General features: G+C 36.7%; 1 protein-coding gene across 2 annotated transcripts in view; it reads right to left on the bottom strand.

The window, feature by feature from the left end:
• Positions 1–26,417, bottom strand: part of ATG5 (autophagy related 5) — a 125,465-nt gene that overhangs the window by 77,075 nt on the left and 21,973 nt on the right. For both annotated transcript variants that reach the window (XM_049771222.1, XM_049771221.1), the window contains exons 3-4: positions 19,104–19,231; positions 6,326–6,404 (exon numbers count right to left, since the gene is read on the bottom strand). In XM_049771222.1, the coding sequence (XP_049627179.1) occupies positions 6,326–6,404; positions 19,104–19,231 (207 nt within the window). The remainder of the gene's footprint in view (positions 1–6,325; positions 6,405–19,103; positions 19,232–26,417) is intronic.

The raw sequence follows: 26,417 nt of genomic DNA on the forward strand, positions 1-26,417 counted from the left end.
GATATGGTGAAAAAGGAACCCTCATTCACTGCTGGTGGGAATGTTGTATGAAAGAGTATGGAAGAGTTTTCAGTAAACTCATTTGAGCTGCCATGTGACCCAGCAACCCCACTCATCTACCCAAAAGACAAAAAAGTCATTGATTCGAAAGAAATATTCACACCATTATTCATTAATAGCTAAGATATGAAATCAACCTTAGTGCCCAATGGTAGATGAATGGAATATGAGCTTGTGTGTGTATATATATATAATATATATATAATATATATATATATATATATATAAAATAGACAATGGAATATATTACAACTACAAGGATGATGAAATCATGCAATTTGTTGTAACCTACTTGGAACTGGAAGGTATCATATTGAGTGAAGTAAGCCAGAAGAAAGACAAACAGAATAAGTGATCTCACTTATCATATTTTAGTATATAAAGTAAGTGGATAAAATATAATGTAGTAAAAAAGGGGATGCCTAAATCACCCTTGACCTCAGAGTATAGAGAGAAGGGCAGAGAAGGAATCAATGAAGGAGAAAGGGAAATAATGAGGGAAAACATGGGTCAAAGGTATTGGATATATCAATGATGTATGGAAGTGGCATAGCTGTATATCCCAAGCACAAACTTGACAACACTGAAAACATGAGATCCAAACTACAACCACTGATCTTTCAAATGTGCCTGTCAAGGTGGCAGGTGGGAGGTTGGGGAACTAGGAGAAGTAAGAGGGAGCATAGAACACTGGAAGAATCCCAGTTCTTTAATGAAAAAAATTGTAAATAAAACAAAAAGGTGATTAGATTTAAAATGTAGTTGATTAAATCTTATCATATTTGTAGGTATTGTTCCTTAGCTCTACCCTGATTTAAGAGTATGGTTTATTATAATATCAAATAGTATCTGAAGCCACATCAATGAGCTTTATGCTTCTAACCTTACATTTTGACTATATCTTTTATCTACTAATCACTATTAAGTCAGTATATATCTTAAGACGTTTATATACTTTATTATAATCTTTGTTTTGATGTTTGGGCCTGACCTGGTTGTGTTCAGGGGTTACTCCTGGCTCTGTACTCAGGGGTCATTCCTGCAATGCTTAGGAGTATCATATGGGATGCCAGTATTGAACCTGGGTTGAAATTATAAAAAATTTTTTTTCGGGCCCTGGGGGGAGGCGGGGGAGAAATCCCGCCCTTTGCATCCCAAAACTGCAGAGGCACGGCTGGGCTCAGACCACTCCACATGCCAGGATTTCTGGGTGTTTGACTGGTATGTGGGGGGCTCTGGGCAGGACAGCTAGCCACAGGTCCCCTGGGCTGAACTCCTAGTCCAGGGGGCCAAGATCCCCCCAAACCTGGTGGGTCTTCAGGGCCACGCCTGGTTAATCGGGCCCTGGGGTGAGGCGGGGGAGAAATCCCGCCCTTTGCATCCCAAAACTGCAGAGGCACGGCTGGGCTCAGACCACTCCACATGCCAGGATTTCTGGGTGTTTGACTGGTATGTGGGGGGCTCTGGGCAGGATAGCTAGCCACAGGTCCCCTGGGCTGAACTCCTAGTCCAGGGGGCCAAGATCCCCCCAAACCTGGTGGGTCTTCAGGGCCACGCCTGGTTAATCGGGCCCTGGGGGGAGGCGGGGGAGAAATCCCGCCCTTTGCATCCCAAAACTGCAGAGGCACGGCTGGGCTCAGACCACTCCACATGCCAGGATTTCTGGGTGTTTGACTGGTATGTGGGGGGCTCTGGGCAGGACAGCTAGCCACAGGTCCCCTGGGCTGAACTCCTAGTCCAGGGGGCCAAGATCCCCCCAAACCTGGTGGGTCTTCAGGGCCACGCCTGGTTAATCGGGCCCTGGGGGGAGGCGGGGGAGAAATCCCGCCCTTTGCATCCCAAAACTGCAGAACCGCGCGGGGGCTAGTGCCCCCGCGCGTACTTCATATATTAAGTGTATTCCTACTGTTATGTTACTTTTTACGTATCCAGAATCTTTATTATGTATCGTGCCCTTTCCCACATCCCTACAAAGCTCTTTTTTATTCCTTTACTCTCTATCCCCCCCAAACATCTCTAATCTACATTACTCTTTTTAATCAGTAGTGTACAAGCGTTATCACAGACCAAAGCCGTGCATTGTGTGTAACAACCCCAAACTGTTTCAAGATACATAAAATGGACACGTATTTCTTTAGAATATTTTGGTTTTTTTTCTCTGACAGCTATAATTCTTACTAAATGTTGTCTTATATAGTGACGATTCTAACCGCTTTTCTTCTTCTCTTTTTGAGCTGTTTAACAAGGAATCTTAGAGAAAGAGTCCCCCAGATTAATGCTTATGATTGAACCATAATTGTTCTTATCACCCCCTTATGGGCCAAGAACACCACGTGGCATTGCTCCTTTTTTGCATAGGCACATTAAAATGGGAAAATACTATACATATAAATAAGATCCTATCTAATAGAGATTGGTACAGACTAATCTTATAGTGCAAAGGGACCTTACACCCTGAACATTGACATAACGACCTGGCACAGACCTCAGAAGAAAGGGCATTCCCCTGAACCAGGGAAGCCATCCACAAAACATCCAGGCTGGTCTATAGCATCACCTGGAAGCAATCCTCTACCAAGGAAGACTCTACACTGCTCAGACATTGTCCTGCTCAAAAGAGACTTCCATTAACACTGAGAAGACTTAACAACAACAACGATTTGCTTACAGGACAGGGCTCCCTGCATTGCCCTTTGATTGTAAGGTGAAACCAGAGGACGCTCCACATCCTGACTTCAATGTTGGATATACAGATTCCAGGATCTTAAATACAGAAGCTTGATACCAACAACAGAGACTGTGTGAAAAATATAAGTGTGTTGGCACTACAGACAATGTCTTGGATTGGACGATCTAGCTTGCCTGGAGCCTAGAGTTGGTCTTGTGCCAGGAACCTTCAGGGGTCGGGTCTTTTTGTATTTAGGCCAAGGTTATTTCTTTCCATGTCCCTCATATTTTGGTGGGCCTATGCAAACAACAATTGCCACTCTAACACCATTTTTGCTGTGCTCCTTTGACTCTAATCCTTAAAAAGAACCCAGTTAAGATTTGAGGTCAACTTAAGCTAATATGCATGAATATGGAAATGTAAAAAAAAATGCTATGCCTGTAATGTTTAAGGAGTTATGTAAGTTTTATGGCTTTAGATTGCCTTTTGTGCTGTTAAGAAATATTATAGTGTGTTACAATCTTAATGTTCTTTGGATGAAATTTCAAAGTTGGGATATCAGCAAGGGGACTTCTGAGAATTATGTTATGTATTGTCCTTCCACTGTAACTTTACCTTGTCCTCTTTCTTTGCATCCTTGTTCTCATAATTACAAATAAAAAATTAAAAAAAAATTTTTTTAATATAATTTTTATTTTGATCATAGTGTCTTACATATTGTTGACAGTAACATTTTAGGTACATATTTACATAAAATCAGGGGGGATTCCCATCACCAAATTGTCCTCCCTACACCTCCGTTTTTGTCCTACCTCCCATTTCCTCTTCCCTCACCCCCAGGGCGGCTAGAATATGTGGTCCCCTCTGTATCCAACCCACTACCTAGTAGTCTTGCACCTGTTTGGTCTTGATGCCTCCTTTATCTCCCCATCTAACTGTAGGCAGGACTAGCTAGTTCAAGTTGCATGGTTTTGCCGGAAAAAGAGAAGATATATAAACTGGGGTAAGAGTCTAATACTCCAAAAATGGGCGGAATCCTTCTAGAGGCTCTCATCATCGATTTGGGAGATGAAGGAGAAAAAGAAGGTGAAACACTCCACCAGTACCAAAAAAAAAAAAAAAAGTGTCAATTATCCAGTGTATAAAAATTTTAAAACACATTTGTTAACATTATCACCAATCATATCATAAAATTTCTCCTTCCTTCCTTCCTTCCTTCCTTCCTTCCTTCCTTCCTTCCTTCCTTCCTTCCTTCCTTCCTTCCTCCTTCCTTCCTTTCTCTCTCTCTCTCTCTCTTTCTTTCTCTCTCTCTCTTTCTTTCTCTCTCTCTCTCTCTCTCTCTCTCTCTCTCTCTCTCTCTCTCTCTCTCTCTCTCTCTCTTTCTTTCTTTCTATTTTTGGGCCACACCCGGTGATGCTCAGGGGTTACTCCTAGCTACGCGCTCAGACATTTCTCTTGGGACACTGGGGATTGAATCAAGGTCCAACCTCATGCAAGGCAAATGAGCTACTGCTGTGCTATTGCTCCAGCCTCAGAACATTTCTTTTTTTTTTTTTAATTTTTTTTCTCAGAAAATTTCTTAAGAATATAGACACACTATTAAGTTCATGCTGGAAGATCTATATATTCCAAATATTAACAGTATTAAGCAGTGCATTATGCATTAAGCTCCACAAAGAAGCAATTATAGTGTAAGAGTTAGGAACAAATTGAAAAATATTTTATAGATGAACTCTAATGGCAGCTTAGCAATTAAAAGTTTCAGGAGAAAATTTCCAAAATTTCACTTACCCCTTCAAATATTAATGAGTTTGGGAGATACTACAACAGGCTGGAGAATATGGTTTGCATTCAGGAGCCCTAAGACTCTGATACAACTAAGTGGGGCTCATAAAAGAATAAGAAAGGTCAAATGCTATTACCAGCAATAACTACTCTCAGTTGTTTTCCTTGTAATTACAGGTTCATGCCTTTCATTTTCAAAAAATTATATGACAAATATTAAAGTCTGAATAGCCACTGTTCTATAGATCATTCTTTCAAATAAAAAATGCAATTACGGGCCCGGGGAGATAGCACAGCGGCGTTTGCCTTGCAAGCAGCCAATCCAGGACCAAAGGTGGTTGGTTCGAATCCCGGTGTCCCATATGGTCCCCCGTGCCTGCCAGGAGCTATTTCTGAGCAGACAACCAGGAGTAACCTCTGAGCACTGCCGGGTGTGACCCAAAAAAAACAAAAAAATAAAAATAAAATATGCAATTACAATGAAAAAAAGTGTTTTTTCGACTTGCAACTCAAAGGGCAAAAGTACTTTTCCTTGAAACAGTCTTAGTATTTGGATTATAACAGAATTACTTTTATGTACAACCTTCCAATTTCATCATAGGAGATCAAACAGTTGTGTGTTTTTAAGCTGGAGAGATAGTGCAGCAGGTAGGGCACCTGCTTTGCATGCGGCCAATCCTGGTTCAATCCCCAGCATCCTATATGCTATCCATCACCCCACCAGGAATGATCCCTAAGCACAAAAAGGGCAAGATCTGCATTAATAACATACCATTCATCCAGAGAAGTATTATGTGAAATTGGCATTGTTTTTACAATATGTGTGCAATGTTAATACAGTGAACATTAGTATAGGTTGATAGTCTTGCTTACCATGAAGAGGCAAACAATGTTACCTGCCTTGCTTTTTCCATATCAGTACAAATGTGAAAACAGTGGAGGGGTCTGGGTATGTAGTTTAGTAGAAGACATGTGATTTACCTGAGTACATCCCCAATTCAGTAAGAACCAAATTAAACAACATAGAGCCAATAGAGCACTCTACAGCCTTATGATTTTGCTTAAAAAGTTTTAATCTTCATATTATTATAAAATTAATATATTATAGAGAAAGAAAAAAATTGGTTTGCAGGGATAATACAGAAAGTAAAACACATGGGTCTCTGAACCATGTCTTCACTTTCCATAATGCCAATATCAAATCAGTGACAAGAGAATACTGTTCAAAGAGTATGTAAAGTAAAAAAAAAGGGGGGGGGGGAAATATTGTCAGTGACTCTCAAATTCAATTTTATCAATATAGGAAGATAACTACCTTAAGAAGAACAGATGAGCAGCCTGTAGGAGGTGACTTCACAAAATGGCTACAAAGTATCTAGTTACATCTTAAAAACTATTGAAATTATTTATCAAAACAAATTTGGATTGTCTTTGGTTATGTTTCCTAATTCCAGTCTCATTTCAATCAAGATATCTTAGTTATTGTAAAGTATTATCTTCCTCCCATCTCCCAGGAAGCCTTATTCTTAGAATTTATAGATTTCCTAGTTGTCGTCCTTTTAAATGACTATATATTCCAAATATTAACAGTATTAAACAGTGCATTAAGCTCTACAAAGAAGCAATTATAGTTTAAGAGTTAGGAACAAATTGAAAAATATTTTATAGATGAACTCTAATGGCAGCTTAGCAATTAAAAGTTTCAGGAGAAAAGCAATAAATCACTTTCCTGGGAAAAAATTTTTTTCTACTCTAAGTCTACTTTCTAATTACCACAAGTGGGACAAGTGGGAAAAGCTATTTAAACTATACCTTAAAATGTACTGTGATGTTCCAAGGAAGAGCTGAACTTGATGCAAGAAGATCAAATAGCAAACCAATTGGATAATGCCTAAAAATGAAAGAGTATATTTTGAGAGAGAACAAGTATTTAAGTTATAACTACAATGCCAAAATAAACTTCCAGCAAATGTTTAAACATGAAATATCAGGGGGCTTTAACTGCAAAAACACAGGAAAGTAATATTTTATTTACTTGCCCGGGCTAAGGTAAACAGTTTCCAGGCATGTTGTAGATTGATTCTAATCATTTCATTCTTCATGAAAGCCTAAATATACTTAAAAGGATTATGCTAAAATACCTTATCAAACATAAGCATGGTTACATCTCAGTACTGCAGAAGCTAAGTGACTTTCCCAGTATTTAAATTAAATAATTGGCTACTTAAATTTAAATTTATTTTTAACTTTTAAACAATGAAATTTTTAGAAAATCTGAGTTGAGAAGAGCACCAAAAATGCATGTAATCATATACACTTATCATCTTTTATCTTCATAAATAAATCTCAAATAGATTATGCTTATCATTTATAAACTACATTATAACCTATTTATTTCATATAACATGTCAACATTTTCTAAAATTACTTAATATTCATATACAACCTAATTCTAAAGCTTTAAAAAGAAATTTTGGACTTTCCAAGTAAGAGAAAATTTCTACTGTCACAGTGGAGCAAATTATTTAGAGATGATAGAAGTTTAATAATACAAACCATGCAGAATTTAATAAACAACCCTTAATTTATAAATGATTCTTTTAAAGTATCTACAATAAGTGGCCAGACAAATAGTATAGATGTAAGGCACTTGTCTGATTTAAGTCCCTGGTACAACATCTGGCCCAAATATGACCAGACTAGGGGCCACATCGAGCAAAGAGCCAAGAACAATCTCTGAGCACTACCTGATGTGGTTCATAAACTCCAAAAAAAAAGGGCAGCAATGAATGGCTTATTAGTGAGTAAGAATCCCAACAAAGTCAAAAAAAAAAAAGGACCATCTAATGTTACAATGTACAGTGCTATTCTTTCATATATATATGTGTATATGTATATATGTACATATATATATATATATATATATCACTCTAACCCCGCCTTTCCCATATATTAATGAACTTTTTCTTGAGTTAAAGACTTGAGTTGAAGAATCTAAGGGGCTCGAGCAATAGTACAGAAAGTAGTGGATTTGCTTTGCACAGAGCTGATCCACATACAGCTGACCCAAGTTCAATACTTGGGATGCAATATGGTTCCCTGAGTCCACTAAGAATGATGCCTAAATGCAGAGCTAAGATAAAGTTCTGAGTACTGCCAGGCATGGCCCCAAAATAAAACAAAGTTGAAAAATCTGAAATACAAATCTGATTTCTCTCATAGTAAATAATCCCTATAAATTGTGTGAATAAGATTCAACTAATAGAGAATCTTGTTGGTTTCTTTTTTTTTTTTTTTTTTTTTTTTTGGTGGTTTTTGGGTCACACCCGGCAGTGCTCAGGGGTTTTTCCTGGCTCCGTGCTCAGAAACTGTTCCTGGCAGGCACGGGGGACCATATGGGACGCCGGGATTCAAACCGATGACCTTCTGCATGAAAGGTAAACGCCTTACCTCCATGCCATCTCTCTGGCCCCCTTGTTGGTTTCTTAATTTTATAATACTATAGTTGTGGGGAAGTCATCGGTCACTAACTAGAAGCTATAGCCATGTATGACTCCAAAACCAAATATATATATATGTGTGCGTGTGTGTATATATATGTGTATATATGTATATACATATATATGTACATATACACATATACAAAATTATATATGTATGTATGTATTAGATCATTTACCAAAAAAATCAAAGATTTTTTTAAAAATTTCTTTTAAAACTGTAGCTATATGCTACAATAAATTAGACTGTCTTTTTTTTTTTTTTTTGTGGTTTTTGGGTCACACCCGACAGTGCTCAGGGGTCACTCCTGGCTGTCTGCTCAGAAATAGCTCCTGGCAGGCACGGGGGACCATATGGGACGCTGGGATTCGAACTGATGACCTCCTGCATGAAAGGCAAATGCCTTACCTCCATGCTATCTCTCCATCCCCAAATTAGACTGTCTTATAAGCCTAAAGGAAGTAAGAAAACTGTTAAGCCATTTAGAGGACATTTAGAGGACAGGCCCATTTAAGGAAAGATCCAAATTAAGAAAAATGTATTAAAATTTTCTGTGCTACTTTTTTAATATTTATAATAATTTCTAATAAACACACTCTTCTCTAAATTATTTATAAAGTAAAAAATATTTTTAAAAATCTGGTCTCTGAAGGCAAGTGGTATTTCTTTTTCCAGACAAAATAATACTTCAGATGGAAATTTAAATATTATTATAGTTTCTCAAACTTAAACACACATTAATATTTACACCAAAATATTCTATATAACGTTTAGTTATTAATTATCCTATAATTGGGACTCAGGAGATAATATAACTGGTTGGATACTTGTCTTGCATACAGCCAACTCAGGTTTGATTCTCAGCAATCTATATGGTTCCCTGAGGACTACCAGGAATAAATCCTGAGCACTGCCACATATAAGTCAAAATCCCAAAATCGAAAACTCTTTATCTGGATCAGAAAACCTTAAAAGTAAAATAATAATTTCTACAGCACAAATGTGGCTCACTGCAATTACTTTTTAAGATTTTTTTGTTTTTGTTTTTGGGCCACACTCAGCAGTGCTCTGGGGTTACTCCTGGCTGTCTGCTCAGAAATAGCTACTGGCAGGCACGGGGACCATATGGGACACCGGGATTCGAACCAACCACCTTTGGTCCTGGATCGGCTGCTTGCAAGGCAAACGCAGCTGTGCTATCTCTCCGAGCCCAACTTTGTAAGATTTTGAGGTACATGTGCTTCTTTGGCTCATGGACAGGGTAACTGTAGGCACATGTTGCCCTCATCTCCCCTCTTGAGATGAGAACTTTCCTACTTACATGCTGAATTGTGTACTGGGGCTCTCTGTACCTTTGGAGAAGCCCATGTTCTCTCCTCAGTGTATTACTCTCTTTTTCTTATCCTCTCCCTCCCACCTTGTTAAACTCCATTTCTGGAGCTGAAGTGATAGCACAGTGGTAGGGCATTTGCCTTGCATGCAGCTAGCTGACTTGGGATGGACCTGGGTTCAATCCGTGGCATCCTATATTGTCCCCTGAGCCAGGAGTAACCCCTGAGTGCTGCCAAGTATGGCCCAAAAACAAAACAAACAAACAAACAAACAAGGCCTATTTCTACTTGAAAAATATTTTTTGTATTAAAAGTAAATACAAGACAGCAATACAAAACAGTAAATCCAAACAAAAATATCTAAATTGACTGGTTTTAAAATTGCCAATTTCTCGAAATTCGATATATGCAAAACCATCTAACAAAGAAAGATATAAAAAAATGTAAGGTGGTCCTTTGCCTCTGTTCGGTTCTGAACGAGCATTGTACCCTGGCCGGCCAGAATAAAGAACCCACTTGAGTTTAAAAAAAAAAAAATGTAAGGTATTGAATTTCTCTATAGCCTGGTTATAATATTGTCTGCCAAATATTTCAAAAGTACTAATTTGTACAATTCTGAAACAAGTAGCTTTACATAATTTCATTAGGAGGCTCATACCACAACAGAGAAGCCACTTCAGCAGAAACACATAAGAAAATCATATTGCCATTGGCAATATGTTACTGCCAATGCAACCTAAATTTTATAAGAAAAAGAAGTGGTAAGAATGTGAATCTGGAATACATCCCAGAAAAAAAGCCAACTAGCTAAAGCAGTCAATTGTACTACACTTGCCTGACTATTCCAGACTTACTGTGTTCACTGTTTTTACTTCATTAGTTTTTCTCTTCCTTAAATTGCTCATCTTTTCTAAATTTAATTCTCAAAATATTTAAGTTTAATATTCTTTTCTCTACCTTTTATTCCTGATAAAGCACATAAAACATAACATATACTGGCACAAGAGGCAGCAATAATGATGTTATCTGAAATCAGCCAGAAGAGTTACTCATTTGAGTATAACATCAGCAGTCAGAGAGCAAGACAGATTCTAGGATCAGCTCTGAAAAGAATCTTCCACAATTACTAGATTCCCCATTCCATTAACTGAAATAAATATATAATATTCATGTTTGTAAATTACTAACTTACTGGAAACAAGATAACATTTTAATGAATTAGAATGTGTAACTTTGGGGCTAGAGACATAGTGCAAGGTTAAGGCACTTGCTTTGCACACAGCAGGCACTATTCTACCCCTGTCAGCACATATTTTCCCCAAGTATCACCAGGAGTGATGGCTGAACACAGACACAGGATTAAGCTTTAAACAGGTCTAGGTGTGGCATAAAGGCCCCCAAAATTAAAAATAAAATGTGTAACATGTAAACCAAAATTACTTAATGATTACAATTCCTTATTTATGGTAAAATCAAATAACTGTGGGGCCAGGAACAGAATGTGATCTAAAATGTATGCTTTAAGAACTAAATCCCTGGCAATTTCTGAGCGTTTAGCCAGGAATAACCCCTGAGCATCAAACGGGTGTGGCCCGAAAAAACCAAGAAAAAAAAAAAAAAAAAAAAAAAGAACTAAATCCCTGAGTTTGATCCACAGTACTATATGGTCCCCCAACCACCACCAGATACAAAACCCAAACAAAAAAAAGCTGTCAAGTAGAATTGTGCTTCACAAATATTTAAGCCTATTCCAATGTACAAAATAATAATTAAAAAAACAGAGCTACTTTATTTATAAAATGCTTGGTAAACTACTTTTCAAAAATTCAGCTTAGAGAATGACTTGTAAGCTTCTAGAAATTCACTACCTATGGAAAATAACTAAACATGGCAGAAGAGTCTATATGGTATTTTGCATATGAAATCATTACAGCTAAATTCTGTCATTGATTATGGTTAAGATAAAGTATTTGCTCCTTTTCCTACTATTCAAATAGTAGTTTCACTTCCTTCAACTATGAATCTTTAAAATAAATCAATACAGGGCCAGAGTAATAGCACAGTGGTAGGGTGTTTGCCTTGCAGGAGGGGACTCAGGACAAACTAAGGTTTGATCCCCAGCATCTCATAAGGTCCCCCGAGCCTGCCAAGAGCAATCTTTGAGTCTGCCGGGTATGACCCAAAAAACAGAAATAAAATAAAATAAATCAATACAAGAAAATAATATGCTGCTAAATATACTTGTTCTATATTTGACAAAAAGTCCTGATCTAAATTTTGTTCCTTAAAGTCTAATATCTAAACCAGCCTTAAATAATGCTTAGTATTCTTCAGAAGTACCAAGAACTATTTTTTTTAAAACAAGAAGTCTAACACTGAAGCTTTGAACTTGTTACATCATCCTCTAAAATGCAATGTAAGAGCAACTTCTGCTGATTAAACAACTCCAATCACATGCAAAAACCTTTACATAAGAACTAGGAAGTATCATCCATTTCTCATGAAACTTAAAGAAAAGGACTACAGAGGAAAAAACATCAGTCAAAGAGATAAAAGATCTCTTTACAAAACAATGCAGTATGTATTATGTATATATATATACCACTGCTGGATCTTTTATTTTGGAGAGGAGGTATCAAGAACTTGACTCTAGATCCTAAGTCAGTAAAGGATTGGGTATTCTTTTTTTTTATTGGGTGGGGGTTAAGAGTTGGAAGTGCTAGGGTTAAAATCTTCACACAAGTAAGTGTTCAACCAATAAGTATCTCCCCAGATTCAGTAAAGGCCCTCAAAGATTGAGTGACAATATCATATCTGTAATTTAGATCTCAAATGGTCTTGGGAGCCTGTCAGGAGTGATTCCTCAGCACAGAGCCTGGAATAAACCCTGAGTAATGCTGTTCTTGCCCAAAACAAGCAAAAACAAAATAAAGTAAAAAAAGAAATTAGATAAATGTGAAACTAGGCAAAGTGGGATATATGATTTTCAGAGGGAAGAATCAGAACCTTAGGCCTGGTAATAAGAGAATGAAAAGTAAAGTTAATAATAACAAATTAAAAAGAATCAAAAGGATGCAGTCTATTCTTTGATAACAACAGGGTTAAACCAAAATTAGTAAAAGGAAGACAAAAAACTGGAAACTGTAATAGTTCTCTTATAAACAAATAAATTGATGAGAAAATCTTAAAGGGGAAATTTCAAAACCAGAAATGAGAACAAAAACTTCATGTCAAAGACAGAATGCTGCTAACATAATGCTGTGAGATAATTTTAACATTACACTTTTAATATATATGACTAGAGATAGTGCAAAGACTCCATATTGAGTCTAGCACTGCATAAAGCCCCGAGCTCAGAGCTAGGAGTAGTCCAAATCCATAAAGTATAGCTCCCAAACAAAACCAAACAACAAAGACTTATTTCTTTAAAACAAAAACACTAATACACTTCTCTACCATTTTTTTAGAGGGAGGGGGAATTCACCAATATTAAAGACTAAATAGGGCTGGCGCAGGAGCAATGGCACCACAGGCCCAATTTTATGCAATTGCCTTGCATAAAACAACCCAGGTTTATTCCTGGTACCCCATACCCCTGAGCACTGCCAGGAGTGATCCTTGAGCACAGAGCCAGAAGTAAGCCCTGAGCACTGTCTGGAGTGGCCACAGCTGCCCCCCCCCCAAGAGACAAAACAGGGAATCTGGAAATGTTATACAGACCTATTAGCATTAAAAGATACTAAAGAAACAATTTGTTTCTTTAACAACTCAACAACTTGAAATAAATGAACCAATTTCTCATAAAATGCAAGCTGTCAGATTCAAAGATAGTGAGAGCTCAATGGACTAATGTGTATGTTTTCTATGTGGGAAGCCTGCATATGGTCCCCTACAACCATCAGGAGTCACCCCAAAGCTCATTCTGGGAGTAACCCCCTAAGTACTACTAGATATAACCCCACAACAAAACAAAGAGAAAGAATTAGAACTTATCTATACACAAAGAAATAAAATTAATTATTCAAAAGTTCCCTGAAAAATTTTAAGAACTAGATGGTTCCACTGGAGAATTCTATCATTTAAAAATTAACACCATTTTTTCACAATTTTTTCTAGAAAATGTAAGAAGACAGACATGTCCTGATTCATTCATTCTACAACAGATTAGTATCAACCCAGTATATAACAGTGTAAAAAATACAAAAACTACAGAAATAAGTACCTCTCATCAATTTAGCAACAAAAATTCCCAACAAATTTAGTAAACTCAACACAAATATATGTGATAAAAGTGGGATTTACTTTTAAACCTTTTGATGATAAGGTAGGGTCTGCAAGACTTGCCCAACATTCTAAAATTCATCAATGCAACTACAAAAAAAAAAAAAAACCTAAAGACAATCCATATGATCACAGTTAACAGAAAAAGCATAAAAAATTAAATTTTCAGCAAGCTAGGAATGAGAGAAAATTCCTTAAGCTGATGAAAAGCATCTGAATATGGTCAAAATGATGACTGAAGACAGTTTTTAAACTCAAAACCAGTACTTTATAATAGAAAAGCTCAAGTAACTAAATTAAGACCAAAATCAGGAAAAGACATAGAAGAAGGACTATCAATTTGTACTCTTTCTTCTCTTATGGTCCTAATGTTTAATTTATTTTCTTATTTGCATTTATTTAAATTCAAATGAATCATCATTATAAAAAGACATAATTTCCTACTCAATTATTCTCCACTACTATTCAATTATTACTCAATTATTCAGACACTTGCTTGATCTCAAAAGTCTGCATCTCAAAAAGCTTTAGTGGTAATTGCTTGCCTCCAATACCTGTCTTACCCCAAGATACCCACTTGCTAAGTGCCAGGTAGATATTGATAGATTATCACGAGAAAGAGAATTAACATCTAGAAGGAGAAAGGAGAAAAATTTAGTCCAGAGTTCCTAAATGACCTTTCATACCTCTGGCAGTTGTTCATTCCTCAAATATATAGGTGTACCTAACAATACTAAAGAAAATATTCTTAAAAGTTATTAAGTACAATGAGTTTACAGAAGATATAAGCCATAAGTGGTATCATGAATAAAAAAAAATCAACACTTCAAAAACTAGAATCAAGGTATATGAATATCTTTTAAACATTCTGAAAGAAAAAATAATTTTTTTTGTTTTTTTGTTTTGTTTTTGGGCCACACCCATTGATACACAGGGGTTACTCCTGGCTATGCACTCAGAAATCGCTCCTAGCTTGGAGGATTGAAACACGGTCCATCCTAGGCGAGAGCTTACAAGGCAGACGCCTTATCTCTAGCATCACTGCTCCAACCCCAAGAAAAAATAATTTAATGCTTTAATAAAATGTTATCAGAAGGAATAAATACTGGAAGAGTAGGAACTTTAAGTACTTAAGTCAAAATCTCTATTCAAATAGGGAGAAATAGATTCAAATATTACCTATTGGTATCATGAGAATTTAAACCTACAGAATAAAAATAATATACAGAAACCACATCTGCAAGGGTTTGTTAGAAAAGCATCTGAAAGACAATACTTAGCAATAATTTATTATATTAACTAAGGTTTGTGTCCATTCCTGTTCCGAGTTCTCTTAATTGTGTGGTTTTACACATACAGCAGGCAATATTTCTTATTTCCACAAGAGGGAGTTCTAGTGAGCAGAGCTGCAGCTAAAGGTGTTACAGAAGACAGGATAGCCCTGCCAGGACAGAATTAGCTCGATCAAAATGTAAATAGGTCTGCTGAGAAATCATTTTACAATGATAGAACTGAAAAGCCATGTTCCACAACACAAATTAGTATGATAATCCATAACTAATATCTGAAATAATACATTTTCAATCTGTATTATATGATGATCTAGAAGTATTCTTTTTTGTTTTGTTTTGTTTTGTTTTGGGGGGGGGGGGGCTACTCCCCGTGACACTCAGGGATTACTCCTGACTATGTATTCAAAACCAGGTCCATTTTGCATCAGCCATGTGCAAGGCAAATGCCCTACCACTGTACTTTCGCTCCGGACTCAGAATATAGAAGTATTCTATTGCTACACAAAATATTTCCCCCTCCTTCCTTCGTTTTTCTCTACTGATCTTTATTTCTTTTACTGTTTTAAGTCACCTTCCCATTGCAAAACCTTTTTTTTTTTAATTTATTTTTTATTTAAGTAACATGATTATAGTTGGGTTACAGTCATAACCAGAACACCCCCCCTTCACCAGTGTAGCAATACGCCCTCCCCTCTTCCCATTCCCCTGCCTGTATTCGAGACAGGCATTCTACTACAGTTATTTGTTTTTAAGTTCAGTAAGTTGTATTTTTTTCCCATAAAGGATAAGAGTAAAAAAATATAGTAAGGGTGTGATAGTGGCAATCGCCGTTGTTTGCATAGGTCCAGAAAAATGGGGAAAATGGAAAAAAATCCTTGACCTGATTACAAAAAGGCCTCACCACAGACGTTTATTGGCATAAGACAGACTCTGGATTCCAGGCATACCAGTCCGTCCAACTCAAGGCATTCTTCGTGGTCCCAGTGAAACTTTTTCACACTTTAGCTATTGTTGGTATCAGATTCTTATATTTAAAGACTCTGGATTCTGTGCATTTCTTTCATCGATGTCAGGCTGATGTGGAGCATCCTCTAGTTTCAGCATACCATTAAATGCGGAGCGATCTGCCTTGCATGCAGACTGTTCGCTGAGTCGTCTGGGTGTTGGGAGCACTCTTTGGAGTAAGTCAATGCCAAAGCAGTGGTAGGTCTTCCCTGGTAGAGGCTTGGATCCTGGTAATGTCATAGACAATTGTGGTCGTTTCCATAGATGGTATCCATTGTTCAGGTGTGTGGGGGCGATGCCCATTCTTCTGAGGCCTGAGCCAAATCATTATGCCAATGTTCAGGGTAAAAGGCCTAATTACATTACCAAATTTGTGTCCCCATCTCTATTAGATAAGGACTTGTTTGCATATGTATTATTTTCCCATTTTAATATGCCAATGCAAAAGAGAAGCAATGCCACAAGATATTGTTGGTGCATCTGGGGGACGACGAATGAATAAAGTCCAACATTCCCCGTAACTTGGTACATACATGAAATCTATACAGAGATACTCTTCTACTAGTATTGCTTATAAAACAGATCTCAAAGGGGGAAAATCAAACAATCAAATAACAAATCCAGTAGGCAAAATTGTCACTATATGAGGATATTCGAAAAGAGTAATAGATGTTAAGGGAATACATCTGAGCTATACAACCCATTACAAAACCTTTAATTAAATAATAGATAACACTAAGACCAAAGTGCATAGGATGGGCAGGGTGTTTGTATATGGTTGACCTGGATTCGATTCCTAGCACCCAATATACCCAGAGCCAGCAGGAGTAATCCCTGAACAAAGCCAGGTGTAAACCCTGACACCAGTAGGTATGGCCCAAAATAAACAAACAACTGGGGCCGGAGCAGTGGCGCAGAGTGGTAAGGTGTCTGCCTTGCAAACACTAGCCTAGGACGAACCAGGGTTAGATCCTCCGATGTCCCATATGGTCCCTCAAGCCAGGAGCTATTTCTGAGCACATAGCCAGAAGTAACCCCTGAGCGTCACCGGGCCAAAAAAAAAAACACAAAACAAAACCAAAAAAAACCCACAAAAAAAAAAAACAAAAAACAAAATAACAACAACAACAACAACAAACCCCACAGAAAACACTGACATGCCATACTACCTGAGGTCTAACTCAAGATTCTCCAGTCCAGTCTGAGGTGATCATGAAGCTCATATTGTTAAAAATTATTATTAAAAATAGTAATAACTCCTTTCTCAGAACTATCTCAAAAGGTAAGAGACATAACCTATAACTATTGCAAAATAACTTGTAAGTAACACATGATCTGTAACTATTATGAAAATTTAATTACTTTGGGGAATTCATTAGCACAGAGTGCATTTCAAAACTTCACTACTTATTCTGAATATTCAAATTACTTGTACTTAACCCTCCTAGCACTTTTAATTACATTTCATTTAGAACTTTATTTTAATACTACTAGATTCAAAAGAAGACCATTTAACCTATTTCTATTTTTCATATTTCACTTAAGTCTTGACATCTGTCTTCTTAACCAACTATATCATAACGCAGCATTTCAACACCTATATCCCTGTATAATTTGATTCATTTTTAAATATTCTTTGTAATTTTCTTTCTTCAGTAGTCTTATAAAAGCACAAGAATATAAGACTAATTGGCCAAATGATAACACAATTGGTGGGGTGCTTGTCTTGCATACTGCCAACCTGGTTTCAAATCTTGGCACCCCAGTTGGTCCCCCAAGCCTGCCTGAGTGCAGAATCAGGAGTAACCTCTGAACACTGCAGGTATAACCTAAAACCACACACACACACACACACACACACACACACACACACACACACACACACACACACACAGAATAAAAAAATATGTCACTGTCTCAGTGACTTCCAGGGTATCAGTTTTGGGTTACCTATTCAAAATAGTTCTTGACTGCTACTAGTAAAACATCCTATTAAACTGCCCAGTAACAGAGAAAGTATAAAAACTGCACTGCATTATCAGTGAGCCCTGTCCTTAATATGCTACTTATAAATACAGTAACAAAAATTATTTTTCACATCAAAAGGAAATCTATACATTTTAAATACTAAATCAAGGCTAAAACATTATACTCATATACAGCGGTCAACTAAATATGTTAATTTGAAAGAAGTCACTTTAGGTAATCATGAACATGTGTAAATTTTGGTGGCAGAAAAAACTGAACAGGGTCAGAGTGAAGTTTTAAGTATATTTGCAAAACAAACAATAAAATGCATACCATAACAAGTAACTATGCCATATAAAAATATCTACTGATGGGTCCAGAGTGATAGCACAGCAGTAGGGCATTTGCCTTGCACACAGATGAGCTGGGAAGGACCCAGTTTCAATCCTCTCCGGCATACCATATGGTCCCCTGAGCCTGCCAGGAGCAATTTCTGAGTACAGAACCAGGAGTAACTAACTCCTGAACACCGCCAAGTGTGGTCCCAACCCCCCCCCCAAATCTACTGATGAAAACATAAAAATCTACATAGTATATCATAGAAACAGAAGGCAGAAACATTTTCAGTGACTATTTTATAATGCTTAAATTGACTGCATCAGAAAAAAAAACTAGATTTGTGATCTCTTTCTATAGAGCACAGATTCTTTAACTTTTTTGTTTTGTTTTGTTTTTTTGGGTTTTTTTGGGGCCACACCCATTTGATGCTTAGGGGTTACTCCTGCTAAGTGCTCAGAAATTGCCCCTGGCTTGGGGGGACTATATGGGACACCAGTGGGATCGAACCACGGTCCTTCCTTGGCTAGCTCTTGCAAGACAGACACCTTACCTCTAGCGCCACCTCACTGGTCCCTTTAACTTTTTCTAATGAGGATCACTTTTTGCCCCAGAAAACACAGGTGAGAACTGCCAGAAAGACCTCAGATCCATTACAAGGACAGTTCTGTATTAATATTCACTTCCTGTGCACTCAGAAACCTTCTTCTGTTCTGCATTTTTAATGACCCCACATTCAGCTACATAATCCACATGGAACATATATACCCAAATCTTAAAAGCAAGGCTTCATATAACTTACTAAAAATGGCTCAGGGCACAATACTCTGTTAAAGCACATAACCAATGCTTAATATTGTAGAAAACGCCACTCACCATTTCAGAGGTGTGCCTTCATATTCAAACCATATCTCACTAATGTCTTCTTGTCTCATAACCTTCTGAAAGTGCTTTTTCACTTTGTCAGTTACCAACGTCAAATAACTTACTCTTGGCAAAAGCAACTGAAATGAAAATTTATAAAACCATATTTATTTACTATTTTTTTTCAAAATATACTGTATTATATAGATTTCTGAATTCCAAGGGGGGGGAAAGCCATGTTCTTTATATCACTTTATAATCTTCATATTAAATTGCTTTTATATTGAAAATTAAAGGCATTTAAATGTTATGAGGTTTAAATTTTCTTAGGGTACCATTAAGCACTGCTTATAGTATAAATGCCCAGAACAAAACATCTATGTCTGATCATTCCATAATACTTTTCTCCAAATAAAAATGCAGCATAATGAAATTACATTTAGTATACTTATAGTTCTATCAAATTTAACTTAAAAAATTACAATAAGTTTTGGGTAAGAAATAGCTCTATATGCTGGTGCACATGTTTTTGCATGAGGGAGGCACATAGTACCATACTGTTTACCAGGGTGATGCCAGGAGCAATCCCTGAAACTGAGCCAGCCAGCAATAGCCCCAAAGGATCATCTTAAGCAGCTCAATAAAAAAAAAGGGGGGAGGGGGTTTAAAAAAAAAAGAGGAGAAATAAGTGGTACCAAAATATTTTAACTAATTCAACTCAATAAACAAGTCTGAGAAAATAATTCAGCCTTAAAGTATAGATTGACTGTTAAATCAAGATTTTTCATCATGTCTTAATATCTACATTTCATTAAATTGGTTGTAAGGAACATTATGGCAAAGAAGTCACATAAAAGGCTAAAATAGGAAGAAAAAATTCATTCATAAAATGTTCTTACAAAATATGTCATGGCAGGAGCCAAAGTGGGTGTGGCATTTGCCTTAAACATGACTGACCCATATGGTCTAGCCAGAAGTGTTCCCTGAGCATAGAGCCCAGAGTAAGCCCCAAGCACTGCTATATGTGGGGTCCTCCTCACCAAAAAAATATGCCATGGCAGGTTGAAGAAATCATGCAGGGGTTAGTGGCTTGTCTTATACATGGCCAACTGTGGTTTAATACCCTGAAACTCATTTGAATGATTCTTGCACAGAGTCAGGAGTATGCTCCGAGTACAGTATTGCCAGATGTGATCCCAAACGAAATAAAACAAACAAGGTAGCATCAGAATAGCCTTTAGGTCAAATAAAATAAAATTTGATAAAAACATAGGCGTTCATTATAATACTATGAATAAAAGGATGGCCTAGTGAGAAAAAATAATATTAAAGCAAGCACTACCAATTGTATCTAAAAAGACTTAAAGAACTTATAGAAAATCTGTTATATTTAATAGGAATATTGCACAGCAATATAGGGAAAATGATTGTAGAAGATGGGAAGATCCAGAAAACAGAACAGATTTTGGTAATTATTATACAAGAAATCCAAGTCGAGAAAAGGAAGTCAAAGATGACTGACTTTTGATCTACAAAGTTAATTCTTTAAACTGCAATAAACAAAAGCTTAGGGTATAATGCATGCAGGGAGACTGATGATCCTGATATTATCACTCAAATACCTCAATCTAGTGCTTATAGATCTGGAAGACACAAAACTCTGGCAGAAGAAAAGTAAAGTCTCAACAGTAATAGCTTAAAGGCCATTGTTTATTTCTACAGAAAGTTGCTCAAAAACATAACTCTGGAAAACTGGTTAGTATTTATATAAAGAATCCACAAGTAGGTAAAAAGAGTCTGGTAGTCAGAATAATAGCATACCCGGTAGGACATTTGCCATGCAAATGCCAACATAGGTTCAGTGCCTAGCATCCCATATAGTCCTCCAAGCCAGGATTAATTTCTGAGTACAAAGCCAGGAGTAACCCCTGATTTGACCCAAAAACAAACAAAAAAAGAAGTCTATTTTTTTTCAATCAACATTTTTCTTCCTTTGTAGTAAGCATTCTATTTCCTTGCCTTTGCAAATTTATCTTCTTTTACTAGATTCTAAAAAATGTTATTTACTTTCTGCTTCTGAATCTCACTGCAAAATTTTTCATTCTTATTCAAGGTTAATATCTTTTGATAGTAAAACTACTGCAGGGTATAAAGAAATACTGTGGTAAAAGAATTGTTACTTATTCCACCACACCAAGATAACAGGGCCAAGTAAATACTACAGGACAATGATCCTAGAGCTGTAAATATGGGAAGTGAGAGGAAGTTGGCAGGCTCAGGTAAGGAACAGAGTAAATATGAGTATGAGTAAGCTATTGGAAAGTATTGTGAATTCAACACAGAGTAAGTTCCCCTTATACAAAGAGACAACCAGAACGTGATTAGAAAGAAAGAAAAAGAAAACTAATACTTACAATGTAAAGGAAGCATTAGCATCTCTATTTACATACAGCTTAAATAATTTGCCAAAATCATATTCTATTTGATAAATAGTAGAGAAAAGATTTGTTAGAGACCAGAAACAACAATATCAAATACAGATGTGACATGGGCAATCTCAACAAATTAAAATGGCAGGGCCAGAGCCATGGTGCAACAGTAGGGCATTTGCTTTGCACGCATCTGACCCAGGATGGACAACGGTTTGATCCCCAGTGTCCCATAGCACATAGCCAGGAGTAACCCCTGAGCGTCACCGAGTGTGGCCCAAAATAATAAAATAAAATAAAATAAAATGGCACAGTAAATTAGTCTTTTTTAAAAACAGGGATCCTACCCAGTGTGCTGTGGGCAAATTGAGGGGGCTCCCAACAATGCTTCGTCCAACACTCTGGTTTAAAGATTCAGTGCTCAAGTCTTGCAGTGCTGTGGGTGCTACCATGGCTATAAGCAGTGTTAGAAGGAATGAAGTAGACACAGAACTACATTTACACTGAAGCCTCAAACAAGCCCAGCATATGTTTTACCACTTTTAACTCTCTCCCTGACCCCAGTTAAGACATTTTAAAAATTAAGTAAATAAAATCTATTAGTATGTTAAATTTGATATTAGTAAGTCCAGAGCCTTAATAATGCAGGCAGGGGCCGGAGAGATAGCATGGAGGTAAGGCATTTGCCTTGCATGCAGAAGGTCGGTGGTTCAAATCCCGGCATCCCATATGGTCCCCTGAGCCTGCCAAGAGTGATTTCTGAGCATAGAACCGGGAGTAAACCCTGAGCGCTGCCAGGTGTAACCCCCCGCCTCAAAAATACAATAATGCTGGGCATCATATTATAATCCATCATGTAGATGGTAATGTTAGAAGAAAAGAAGGAAGATAGGAAGAAGGGAAACACACAAGACTAATGAACTCAGGTACCAGTTCCCAATTTGGGAAGGTGTCACACTATATCCCAACAATCCACTCAGACTTCAAAAATTCATAAAAGACTTTCATGAAATAAAAAACTGCTTTGCAATAAGAAATAAGGAATATCTGAATTAGATATTTTTTGTTTACTGCTAAAATCATAATGCCCCAAATAGTGCCTATGTGACATAATCAGACACAAAATAAATATTTGCTTAAAGAATCAAAGATCCAAAGGTTCAGTGGAGCAAAATTATTTACTTTTTAATAGAGGTGGTGATGAGTGTGGGTGGGGGATGTTTGGGCAACAGTGGTGTTCAAGGAACAGTGCTAAGCTCTGCTCAAGAATAACTGACATACGTGGTGCTAGGAATCAAACCAAGGTCAGCAACATGGTAATGGTAATGCAAGTGCCTTACCTTAGTACAACATTTTAAACAGTACTTCCATATTATTAAATCCATCACACAATGTATTGGGACTCATCCGTCTAAATTGGCCTAGGGTGCAATTTGTAACTAATATAAATAACTACTGTAAAAAATAATTCTATCTAAAATAATATAGTACAGTAATAATATCCAGAGACAACAGACACAAGGGCTAGGAGGGTCATGGTAGGAAGCTTACCACAAATAGCAGGGGAGTGCAATTAGGGCAGAGAAGGGACCACTATGACAAGGATAGCTGGAAATGATGACTCTGAACAAGAACTGGGTGTTGAAGGGGGATAAAGTTATAGCATGATACTGTTTCAATAATAATCTTGCAAACCAGTGTCTTAAAAAAAAAGGAGAGAGTGAGAAAAAGAGGAGAGCGAGAGAAAAAGAGAGAGAGGAGAGAGACAGAAGAAAATTGTCACAGAACCAGGCAAGGGAGAGGACAGGAGGAAAATTGGGGACAGAAAATGTGTACTGGTGAAGAGTGTTATACATTGTATGACTGAACGTCAATCATAAATAACTTTGTAACTATGAAAAAATAGAAACAACTGTGTTATGAACAACATCTAATCATGATATTTAAGTAAAGTAATTCTTAAAAATCTCAAAAGAAGGGCCCGGAGAGATAGCACAGCAGCGTTTGCCTTGCAAGCAGCCAATCCAGGACCAAAGGTGGTTGGTTCGAATCCCAGTGTCCCATATGGTCCCCCGTGCCTGCCAGGAGCTGTTTCTGAGCAGAGAGCCAGGAGTAACTCCTAAGCACCACCAGGTGTGGCCCCCCCCCAAAAAAAAATCTCAAAAGAAATAATTATATGTATACTAATAAATCTTTGATTTAATAATGTCTGTAAGAGGCGATACATAACTAACTTAGCTGGCAAATAAATAGGTTAAAAATGAAAAGAAATAAAAAAGAAGAAAGAGACATCATCTTGAATTTTATATCCAAAATAATTACTTATAGCTTTTCTTGGATATAGCCACTGGTTTTAAACTACATTTTATTGTGTCAATAACTATCACTTTCTCTTTTTTTGTTTCATTTGAGGACCACACACAGTATGAATATTCCAGGGTCCATAAAACCATTCACAGATAATAGTTCAGGGACTATTTACTATTCACAAGACTGTTCAGGGCCTAATCCTGAGCTGTTGCTAAGGAACTATGCTATGCTGGTGACTGAACCCAGAGCACTCAAGCCCTTAAAACTATCTTCCCAGGCCTACTGTAAAGAAGCCATGTTCAGTCCAATAGCATCAAATATAGTCCCACTATTGTACAATCATCACCACTACCTATCTCCCTATCTGTTTCATCATCTCAAACTCAAACCCTCCCCCAAAATTCTTGGCACTCACTTTTCTGTGATTACAAATTTGACTATTCTAAGTACTTCACATATTGGATTCAAAAAATATTTGTCCTTTTGGGTTTACCTTATTTTATTACGATTAATTTTTTTAAGTTTTAAAGATGCTTTTAAGGTCTTTAACACAAAAAAAGACTAGCTTCCTGGAAAATTGTCAGCTACATAAAATGTATTTTCTTCTTACTTAGCAATGGCAAGTACTCAGTGAGTATGATATAAATGATTTATTATTTGTTCTGTAGTTTGTAAGAAAAGCATGCTTTCTTCCACAGTTATATAGATTGTTACTGAGAAACATGTCTAAAATTTATTTTTGCCATACTATTTTGTAATACTACTTTGTCCAACAGTTTCCAGTTGTAAAGTTAGATATTTACTATAAAAATTAAAACATAAAATAATTCTATTCCATTTCAACGTTATAAGGGGAATGAATCACACTAAACCATGAGTATTGAGCACTAAATAAAATAAAGAGGTCTCATCTCAAAGACCAATGAAATCCAAGGTTTTCCCATTTGGTTGCACCCTAGTAGCAAAATCCCAGGTGTGGCAGTTTGGGAAAAGACCAACAAAACCACCTTTGGTAAAGGCAACTCAACCTGAGATAGCTCTATTTCTTTTCTAAAGGGCTAATACTGTAGTGTAATCTGGTGAGTCCTTGAATGCACCTCAACGTTCTCTACCATTCATGGATTCTGTCAGGGAGGATCAAACAGCAACAAAGGAAGTGATCTTCGACTGCACAGGTCTGTGAACACTCACAGTCCTTAGTGTCTTTAATGTGATCGCTCTCCTCTTAAACTTCTCTAGAAATCATAAAATCAGAACTAAAGCAAAAGTAAAGGTAACTACTATTCTCTCTCTCTCTCTCTCTCTCTCTCTCTCTCTCTCTCTCTCTCTCTCTTTCTCTCTCTCTCACGCGCGCACACACACACACAAACACACACTTTAAATACAACTTATTTTTCTTAAGTTTATCCTCTCACTGAATTTACACAAACTAGATATTAAAAACAAAAATTACAAATATTATGAATTCCATGAAGAAGTAAACAATGTTATAAGAGCAAGGACAGGAATGTAACTGGATTTACAAGTTCAGGGAACCTGACCTGACAACAAGTAAAGACTTGACAACAAGTCTTTACTATGAGAATCAGAAAGAAAATAGATATAAAGCAAATGAGTGGGTATAAATGTTTGGATAGGACAGTAATGGGAGAAATCATTGTTCATTACAAACAGGACACTGAAAGTAGCAATGAAATTAAATAGAGACTAAAGCAAACATATTCAAATAATTTATAAAAGTTGAATATGACAGGAATGTCATATGGGCCAAACCATAGAGAATATCATAAACTTCATTAAAGATCCTAAAGAAAACAAAAGCCACAAAGAGTTTTAAGAAGGCAAGTAATAAGATTGGGGCTGAAGAGATAGCATGGAGATAAGGCATTTTTCTTTCGTGCAGAAAGAAGGTGGTCCGAATCCCGGTGTCCCATATGGTCCTCTGTGCCTGCCAGGGGAAATTTCTGAGCATAGAGCCAGGAGTAACCCCTGAGTGTTGCCGGGTGTGACCCCCCAAAATAAATAAATAAATAAATAAATAAATAAATAAATAAGGCAAGTAATAAGATTATGTAATGCTTTGAAAAAAACTATTTCATCTAAATAGAAAAGTTAAAAAGGGAGATAAAAAAAAACAGGGAAATCACTTATGCAAACCATCAGTTTTTAACCCAGTAGTCTGATCTAGACCAAAGCAGGTAAATTTTGATATACCTGATTCAGGTAAAGAATCATGAAGATTCAAGTGCGTTCTGGGATGAGATGAAATGAAAAAAGTTTCGAGGATACTGGAGAAGAATGCAGCAATAATAAAGCCTATCTCATTACAAAATAAACAAACGTGTTCATTAAACTAGCTCTAATTGATTTAAGAAAATAAGGTAGGTAACTAAGCTATCTGGGGGCAAAGATGATTAAATAAGAGTTTAAAGTTTAAATAAATTTAAATAAGAGTTTAACAAAGAGTAAATATACAGTTTAAATAATAGTCTGAGCTCCAGTTATTCAGAGTATATAGATTTGAAACTCTGGAGAAAATTCTAAGAAATGGCCAAGATAAAAAATATTAAACAGTGAGGCCAAAAAC

The sequence above is a fragment of the Suncus etruscus genome, chromosome 4, assembly GCF_024139225.1.
Source record: "Suncus etruscus isolate mSunEtr1 chromosome 4, mSunEtr1.pri.cur, whole genome shotgun sequence".
In the NCBI taxonomy this organism is placed as follows: domain Eukaryota; kingdom Metazoa; phylum Chordata; class Mammalia; order Eulipotyphla; family Soricidae; genus Suncus; species Suncus etruscus.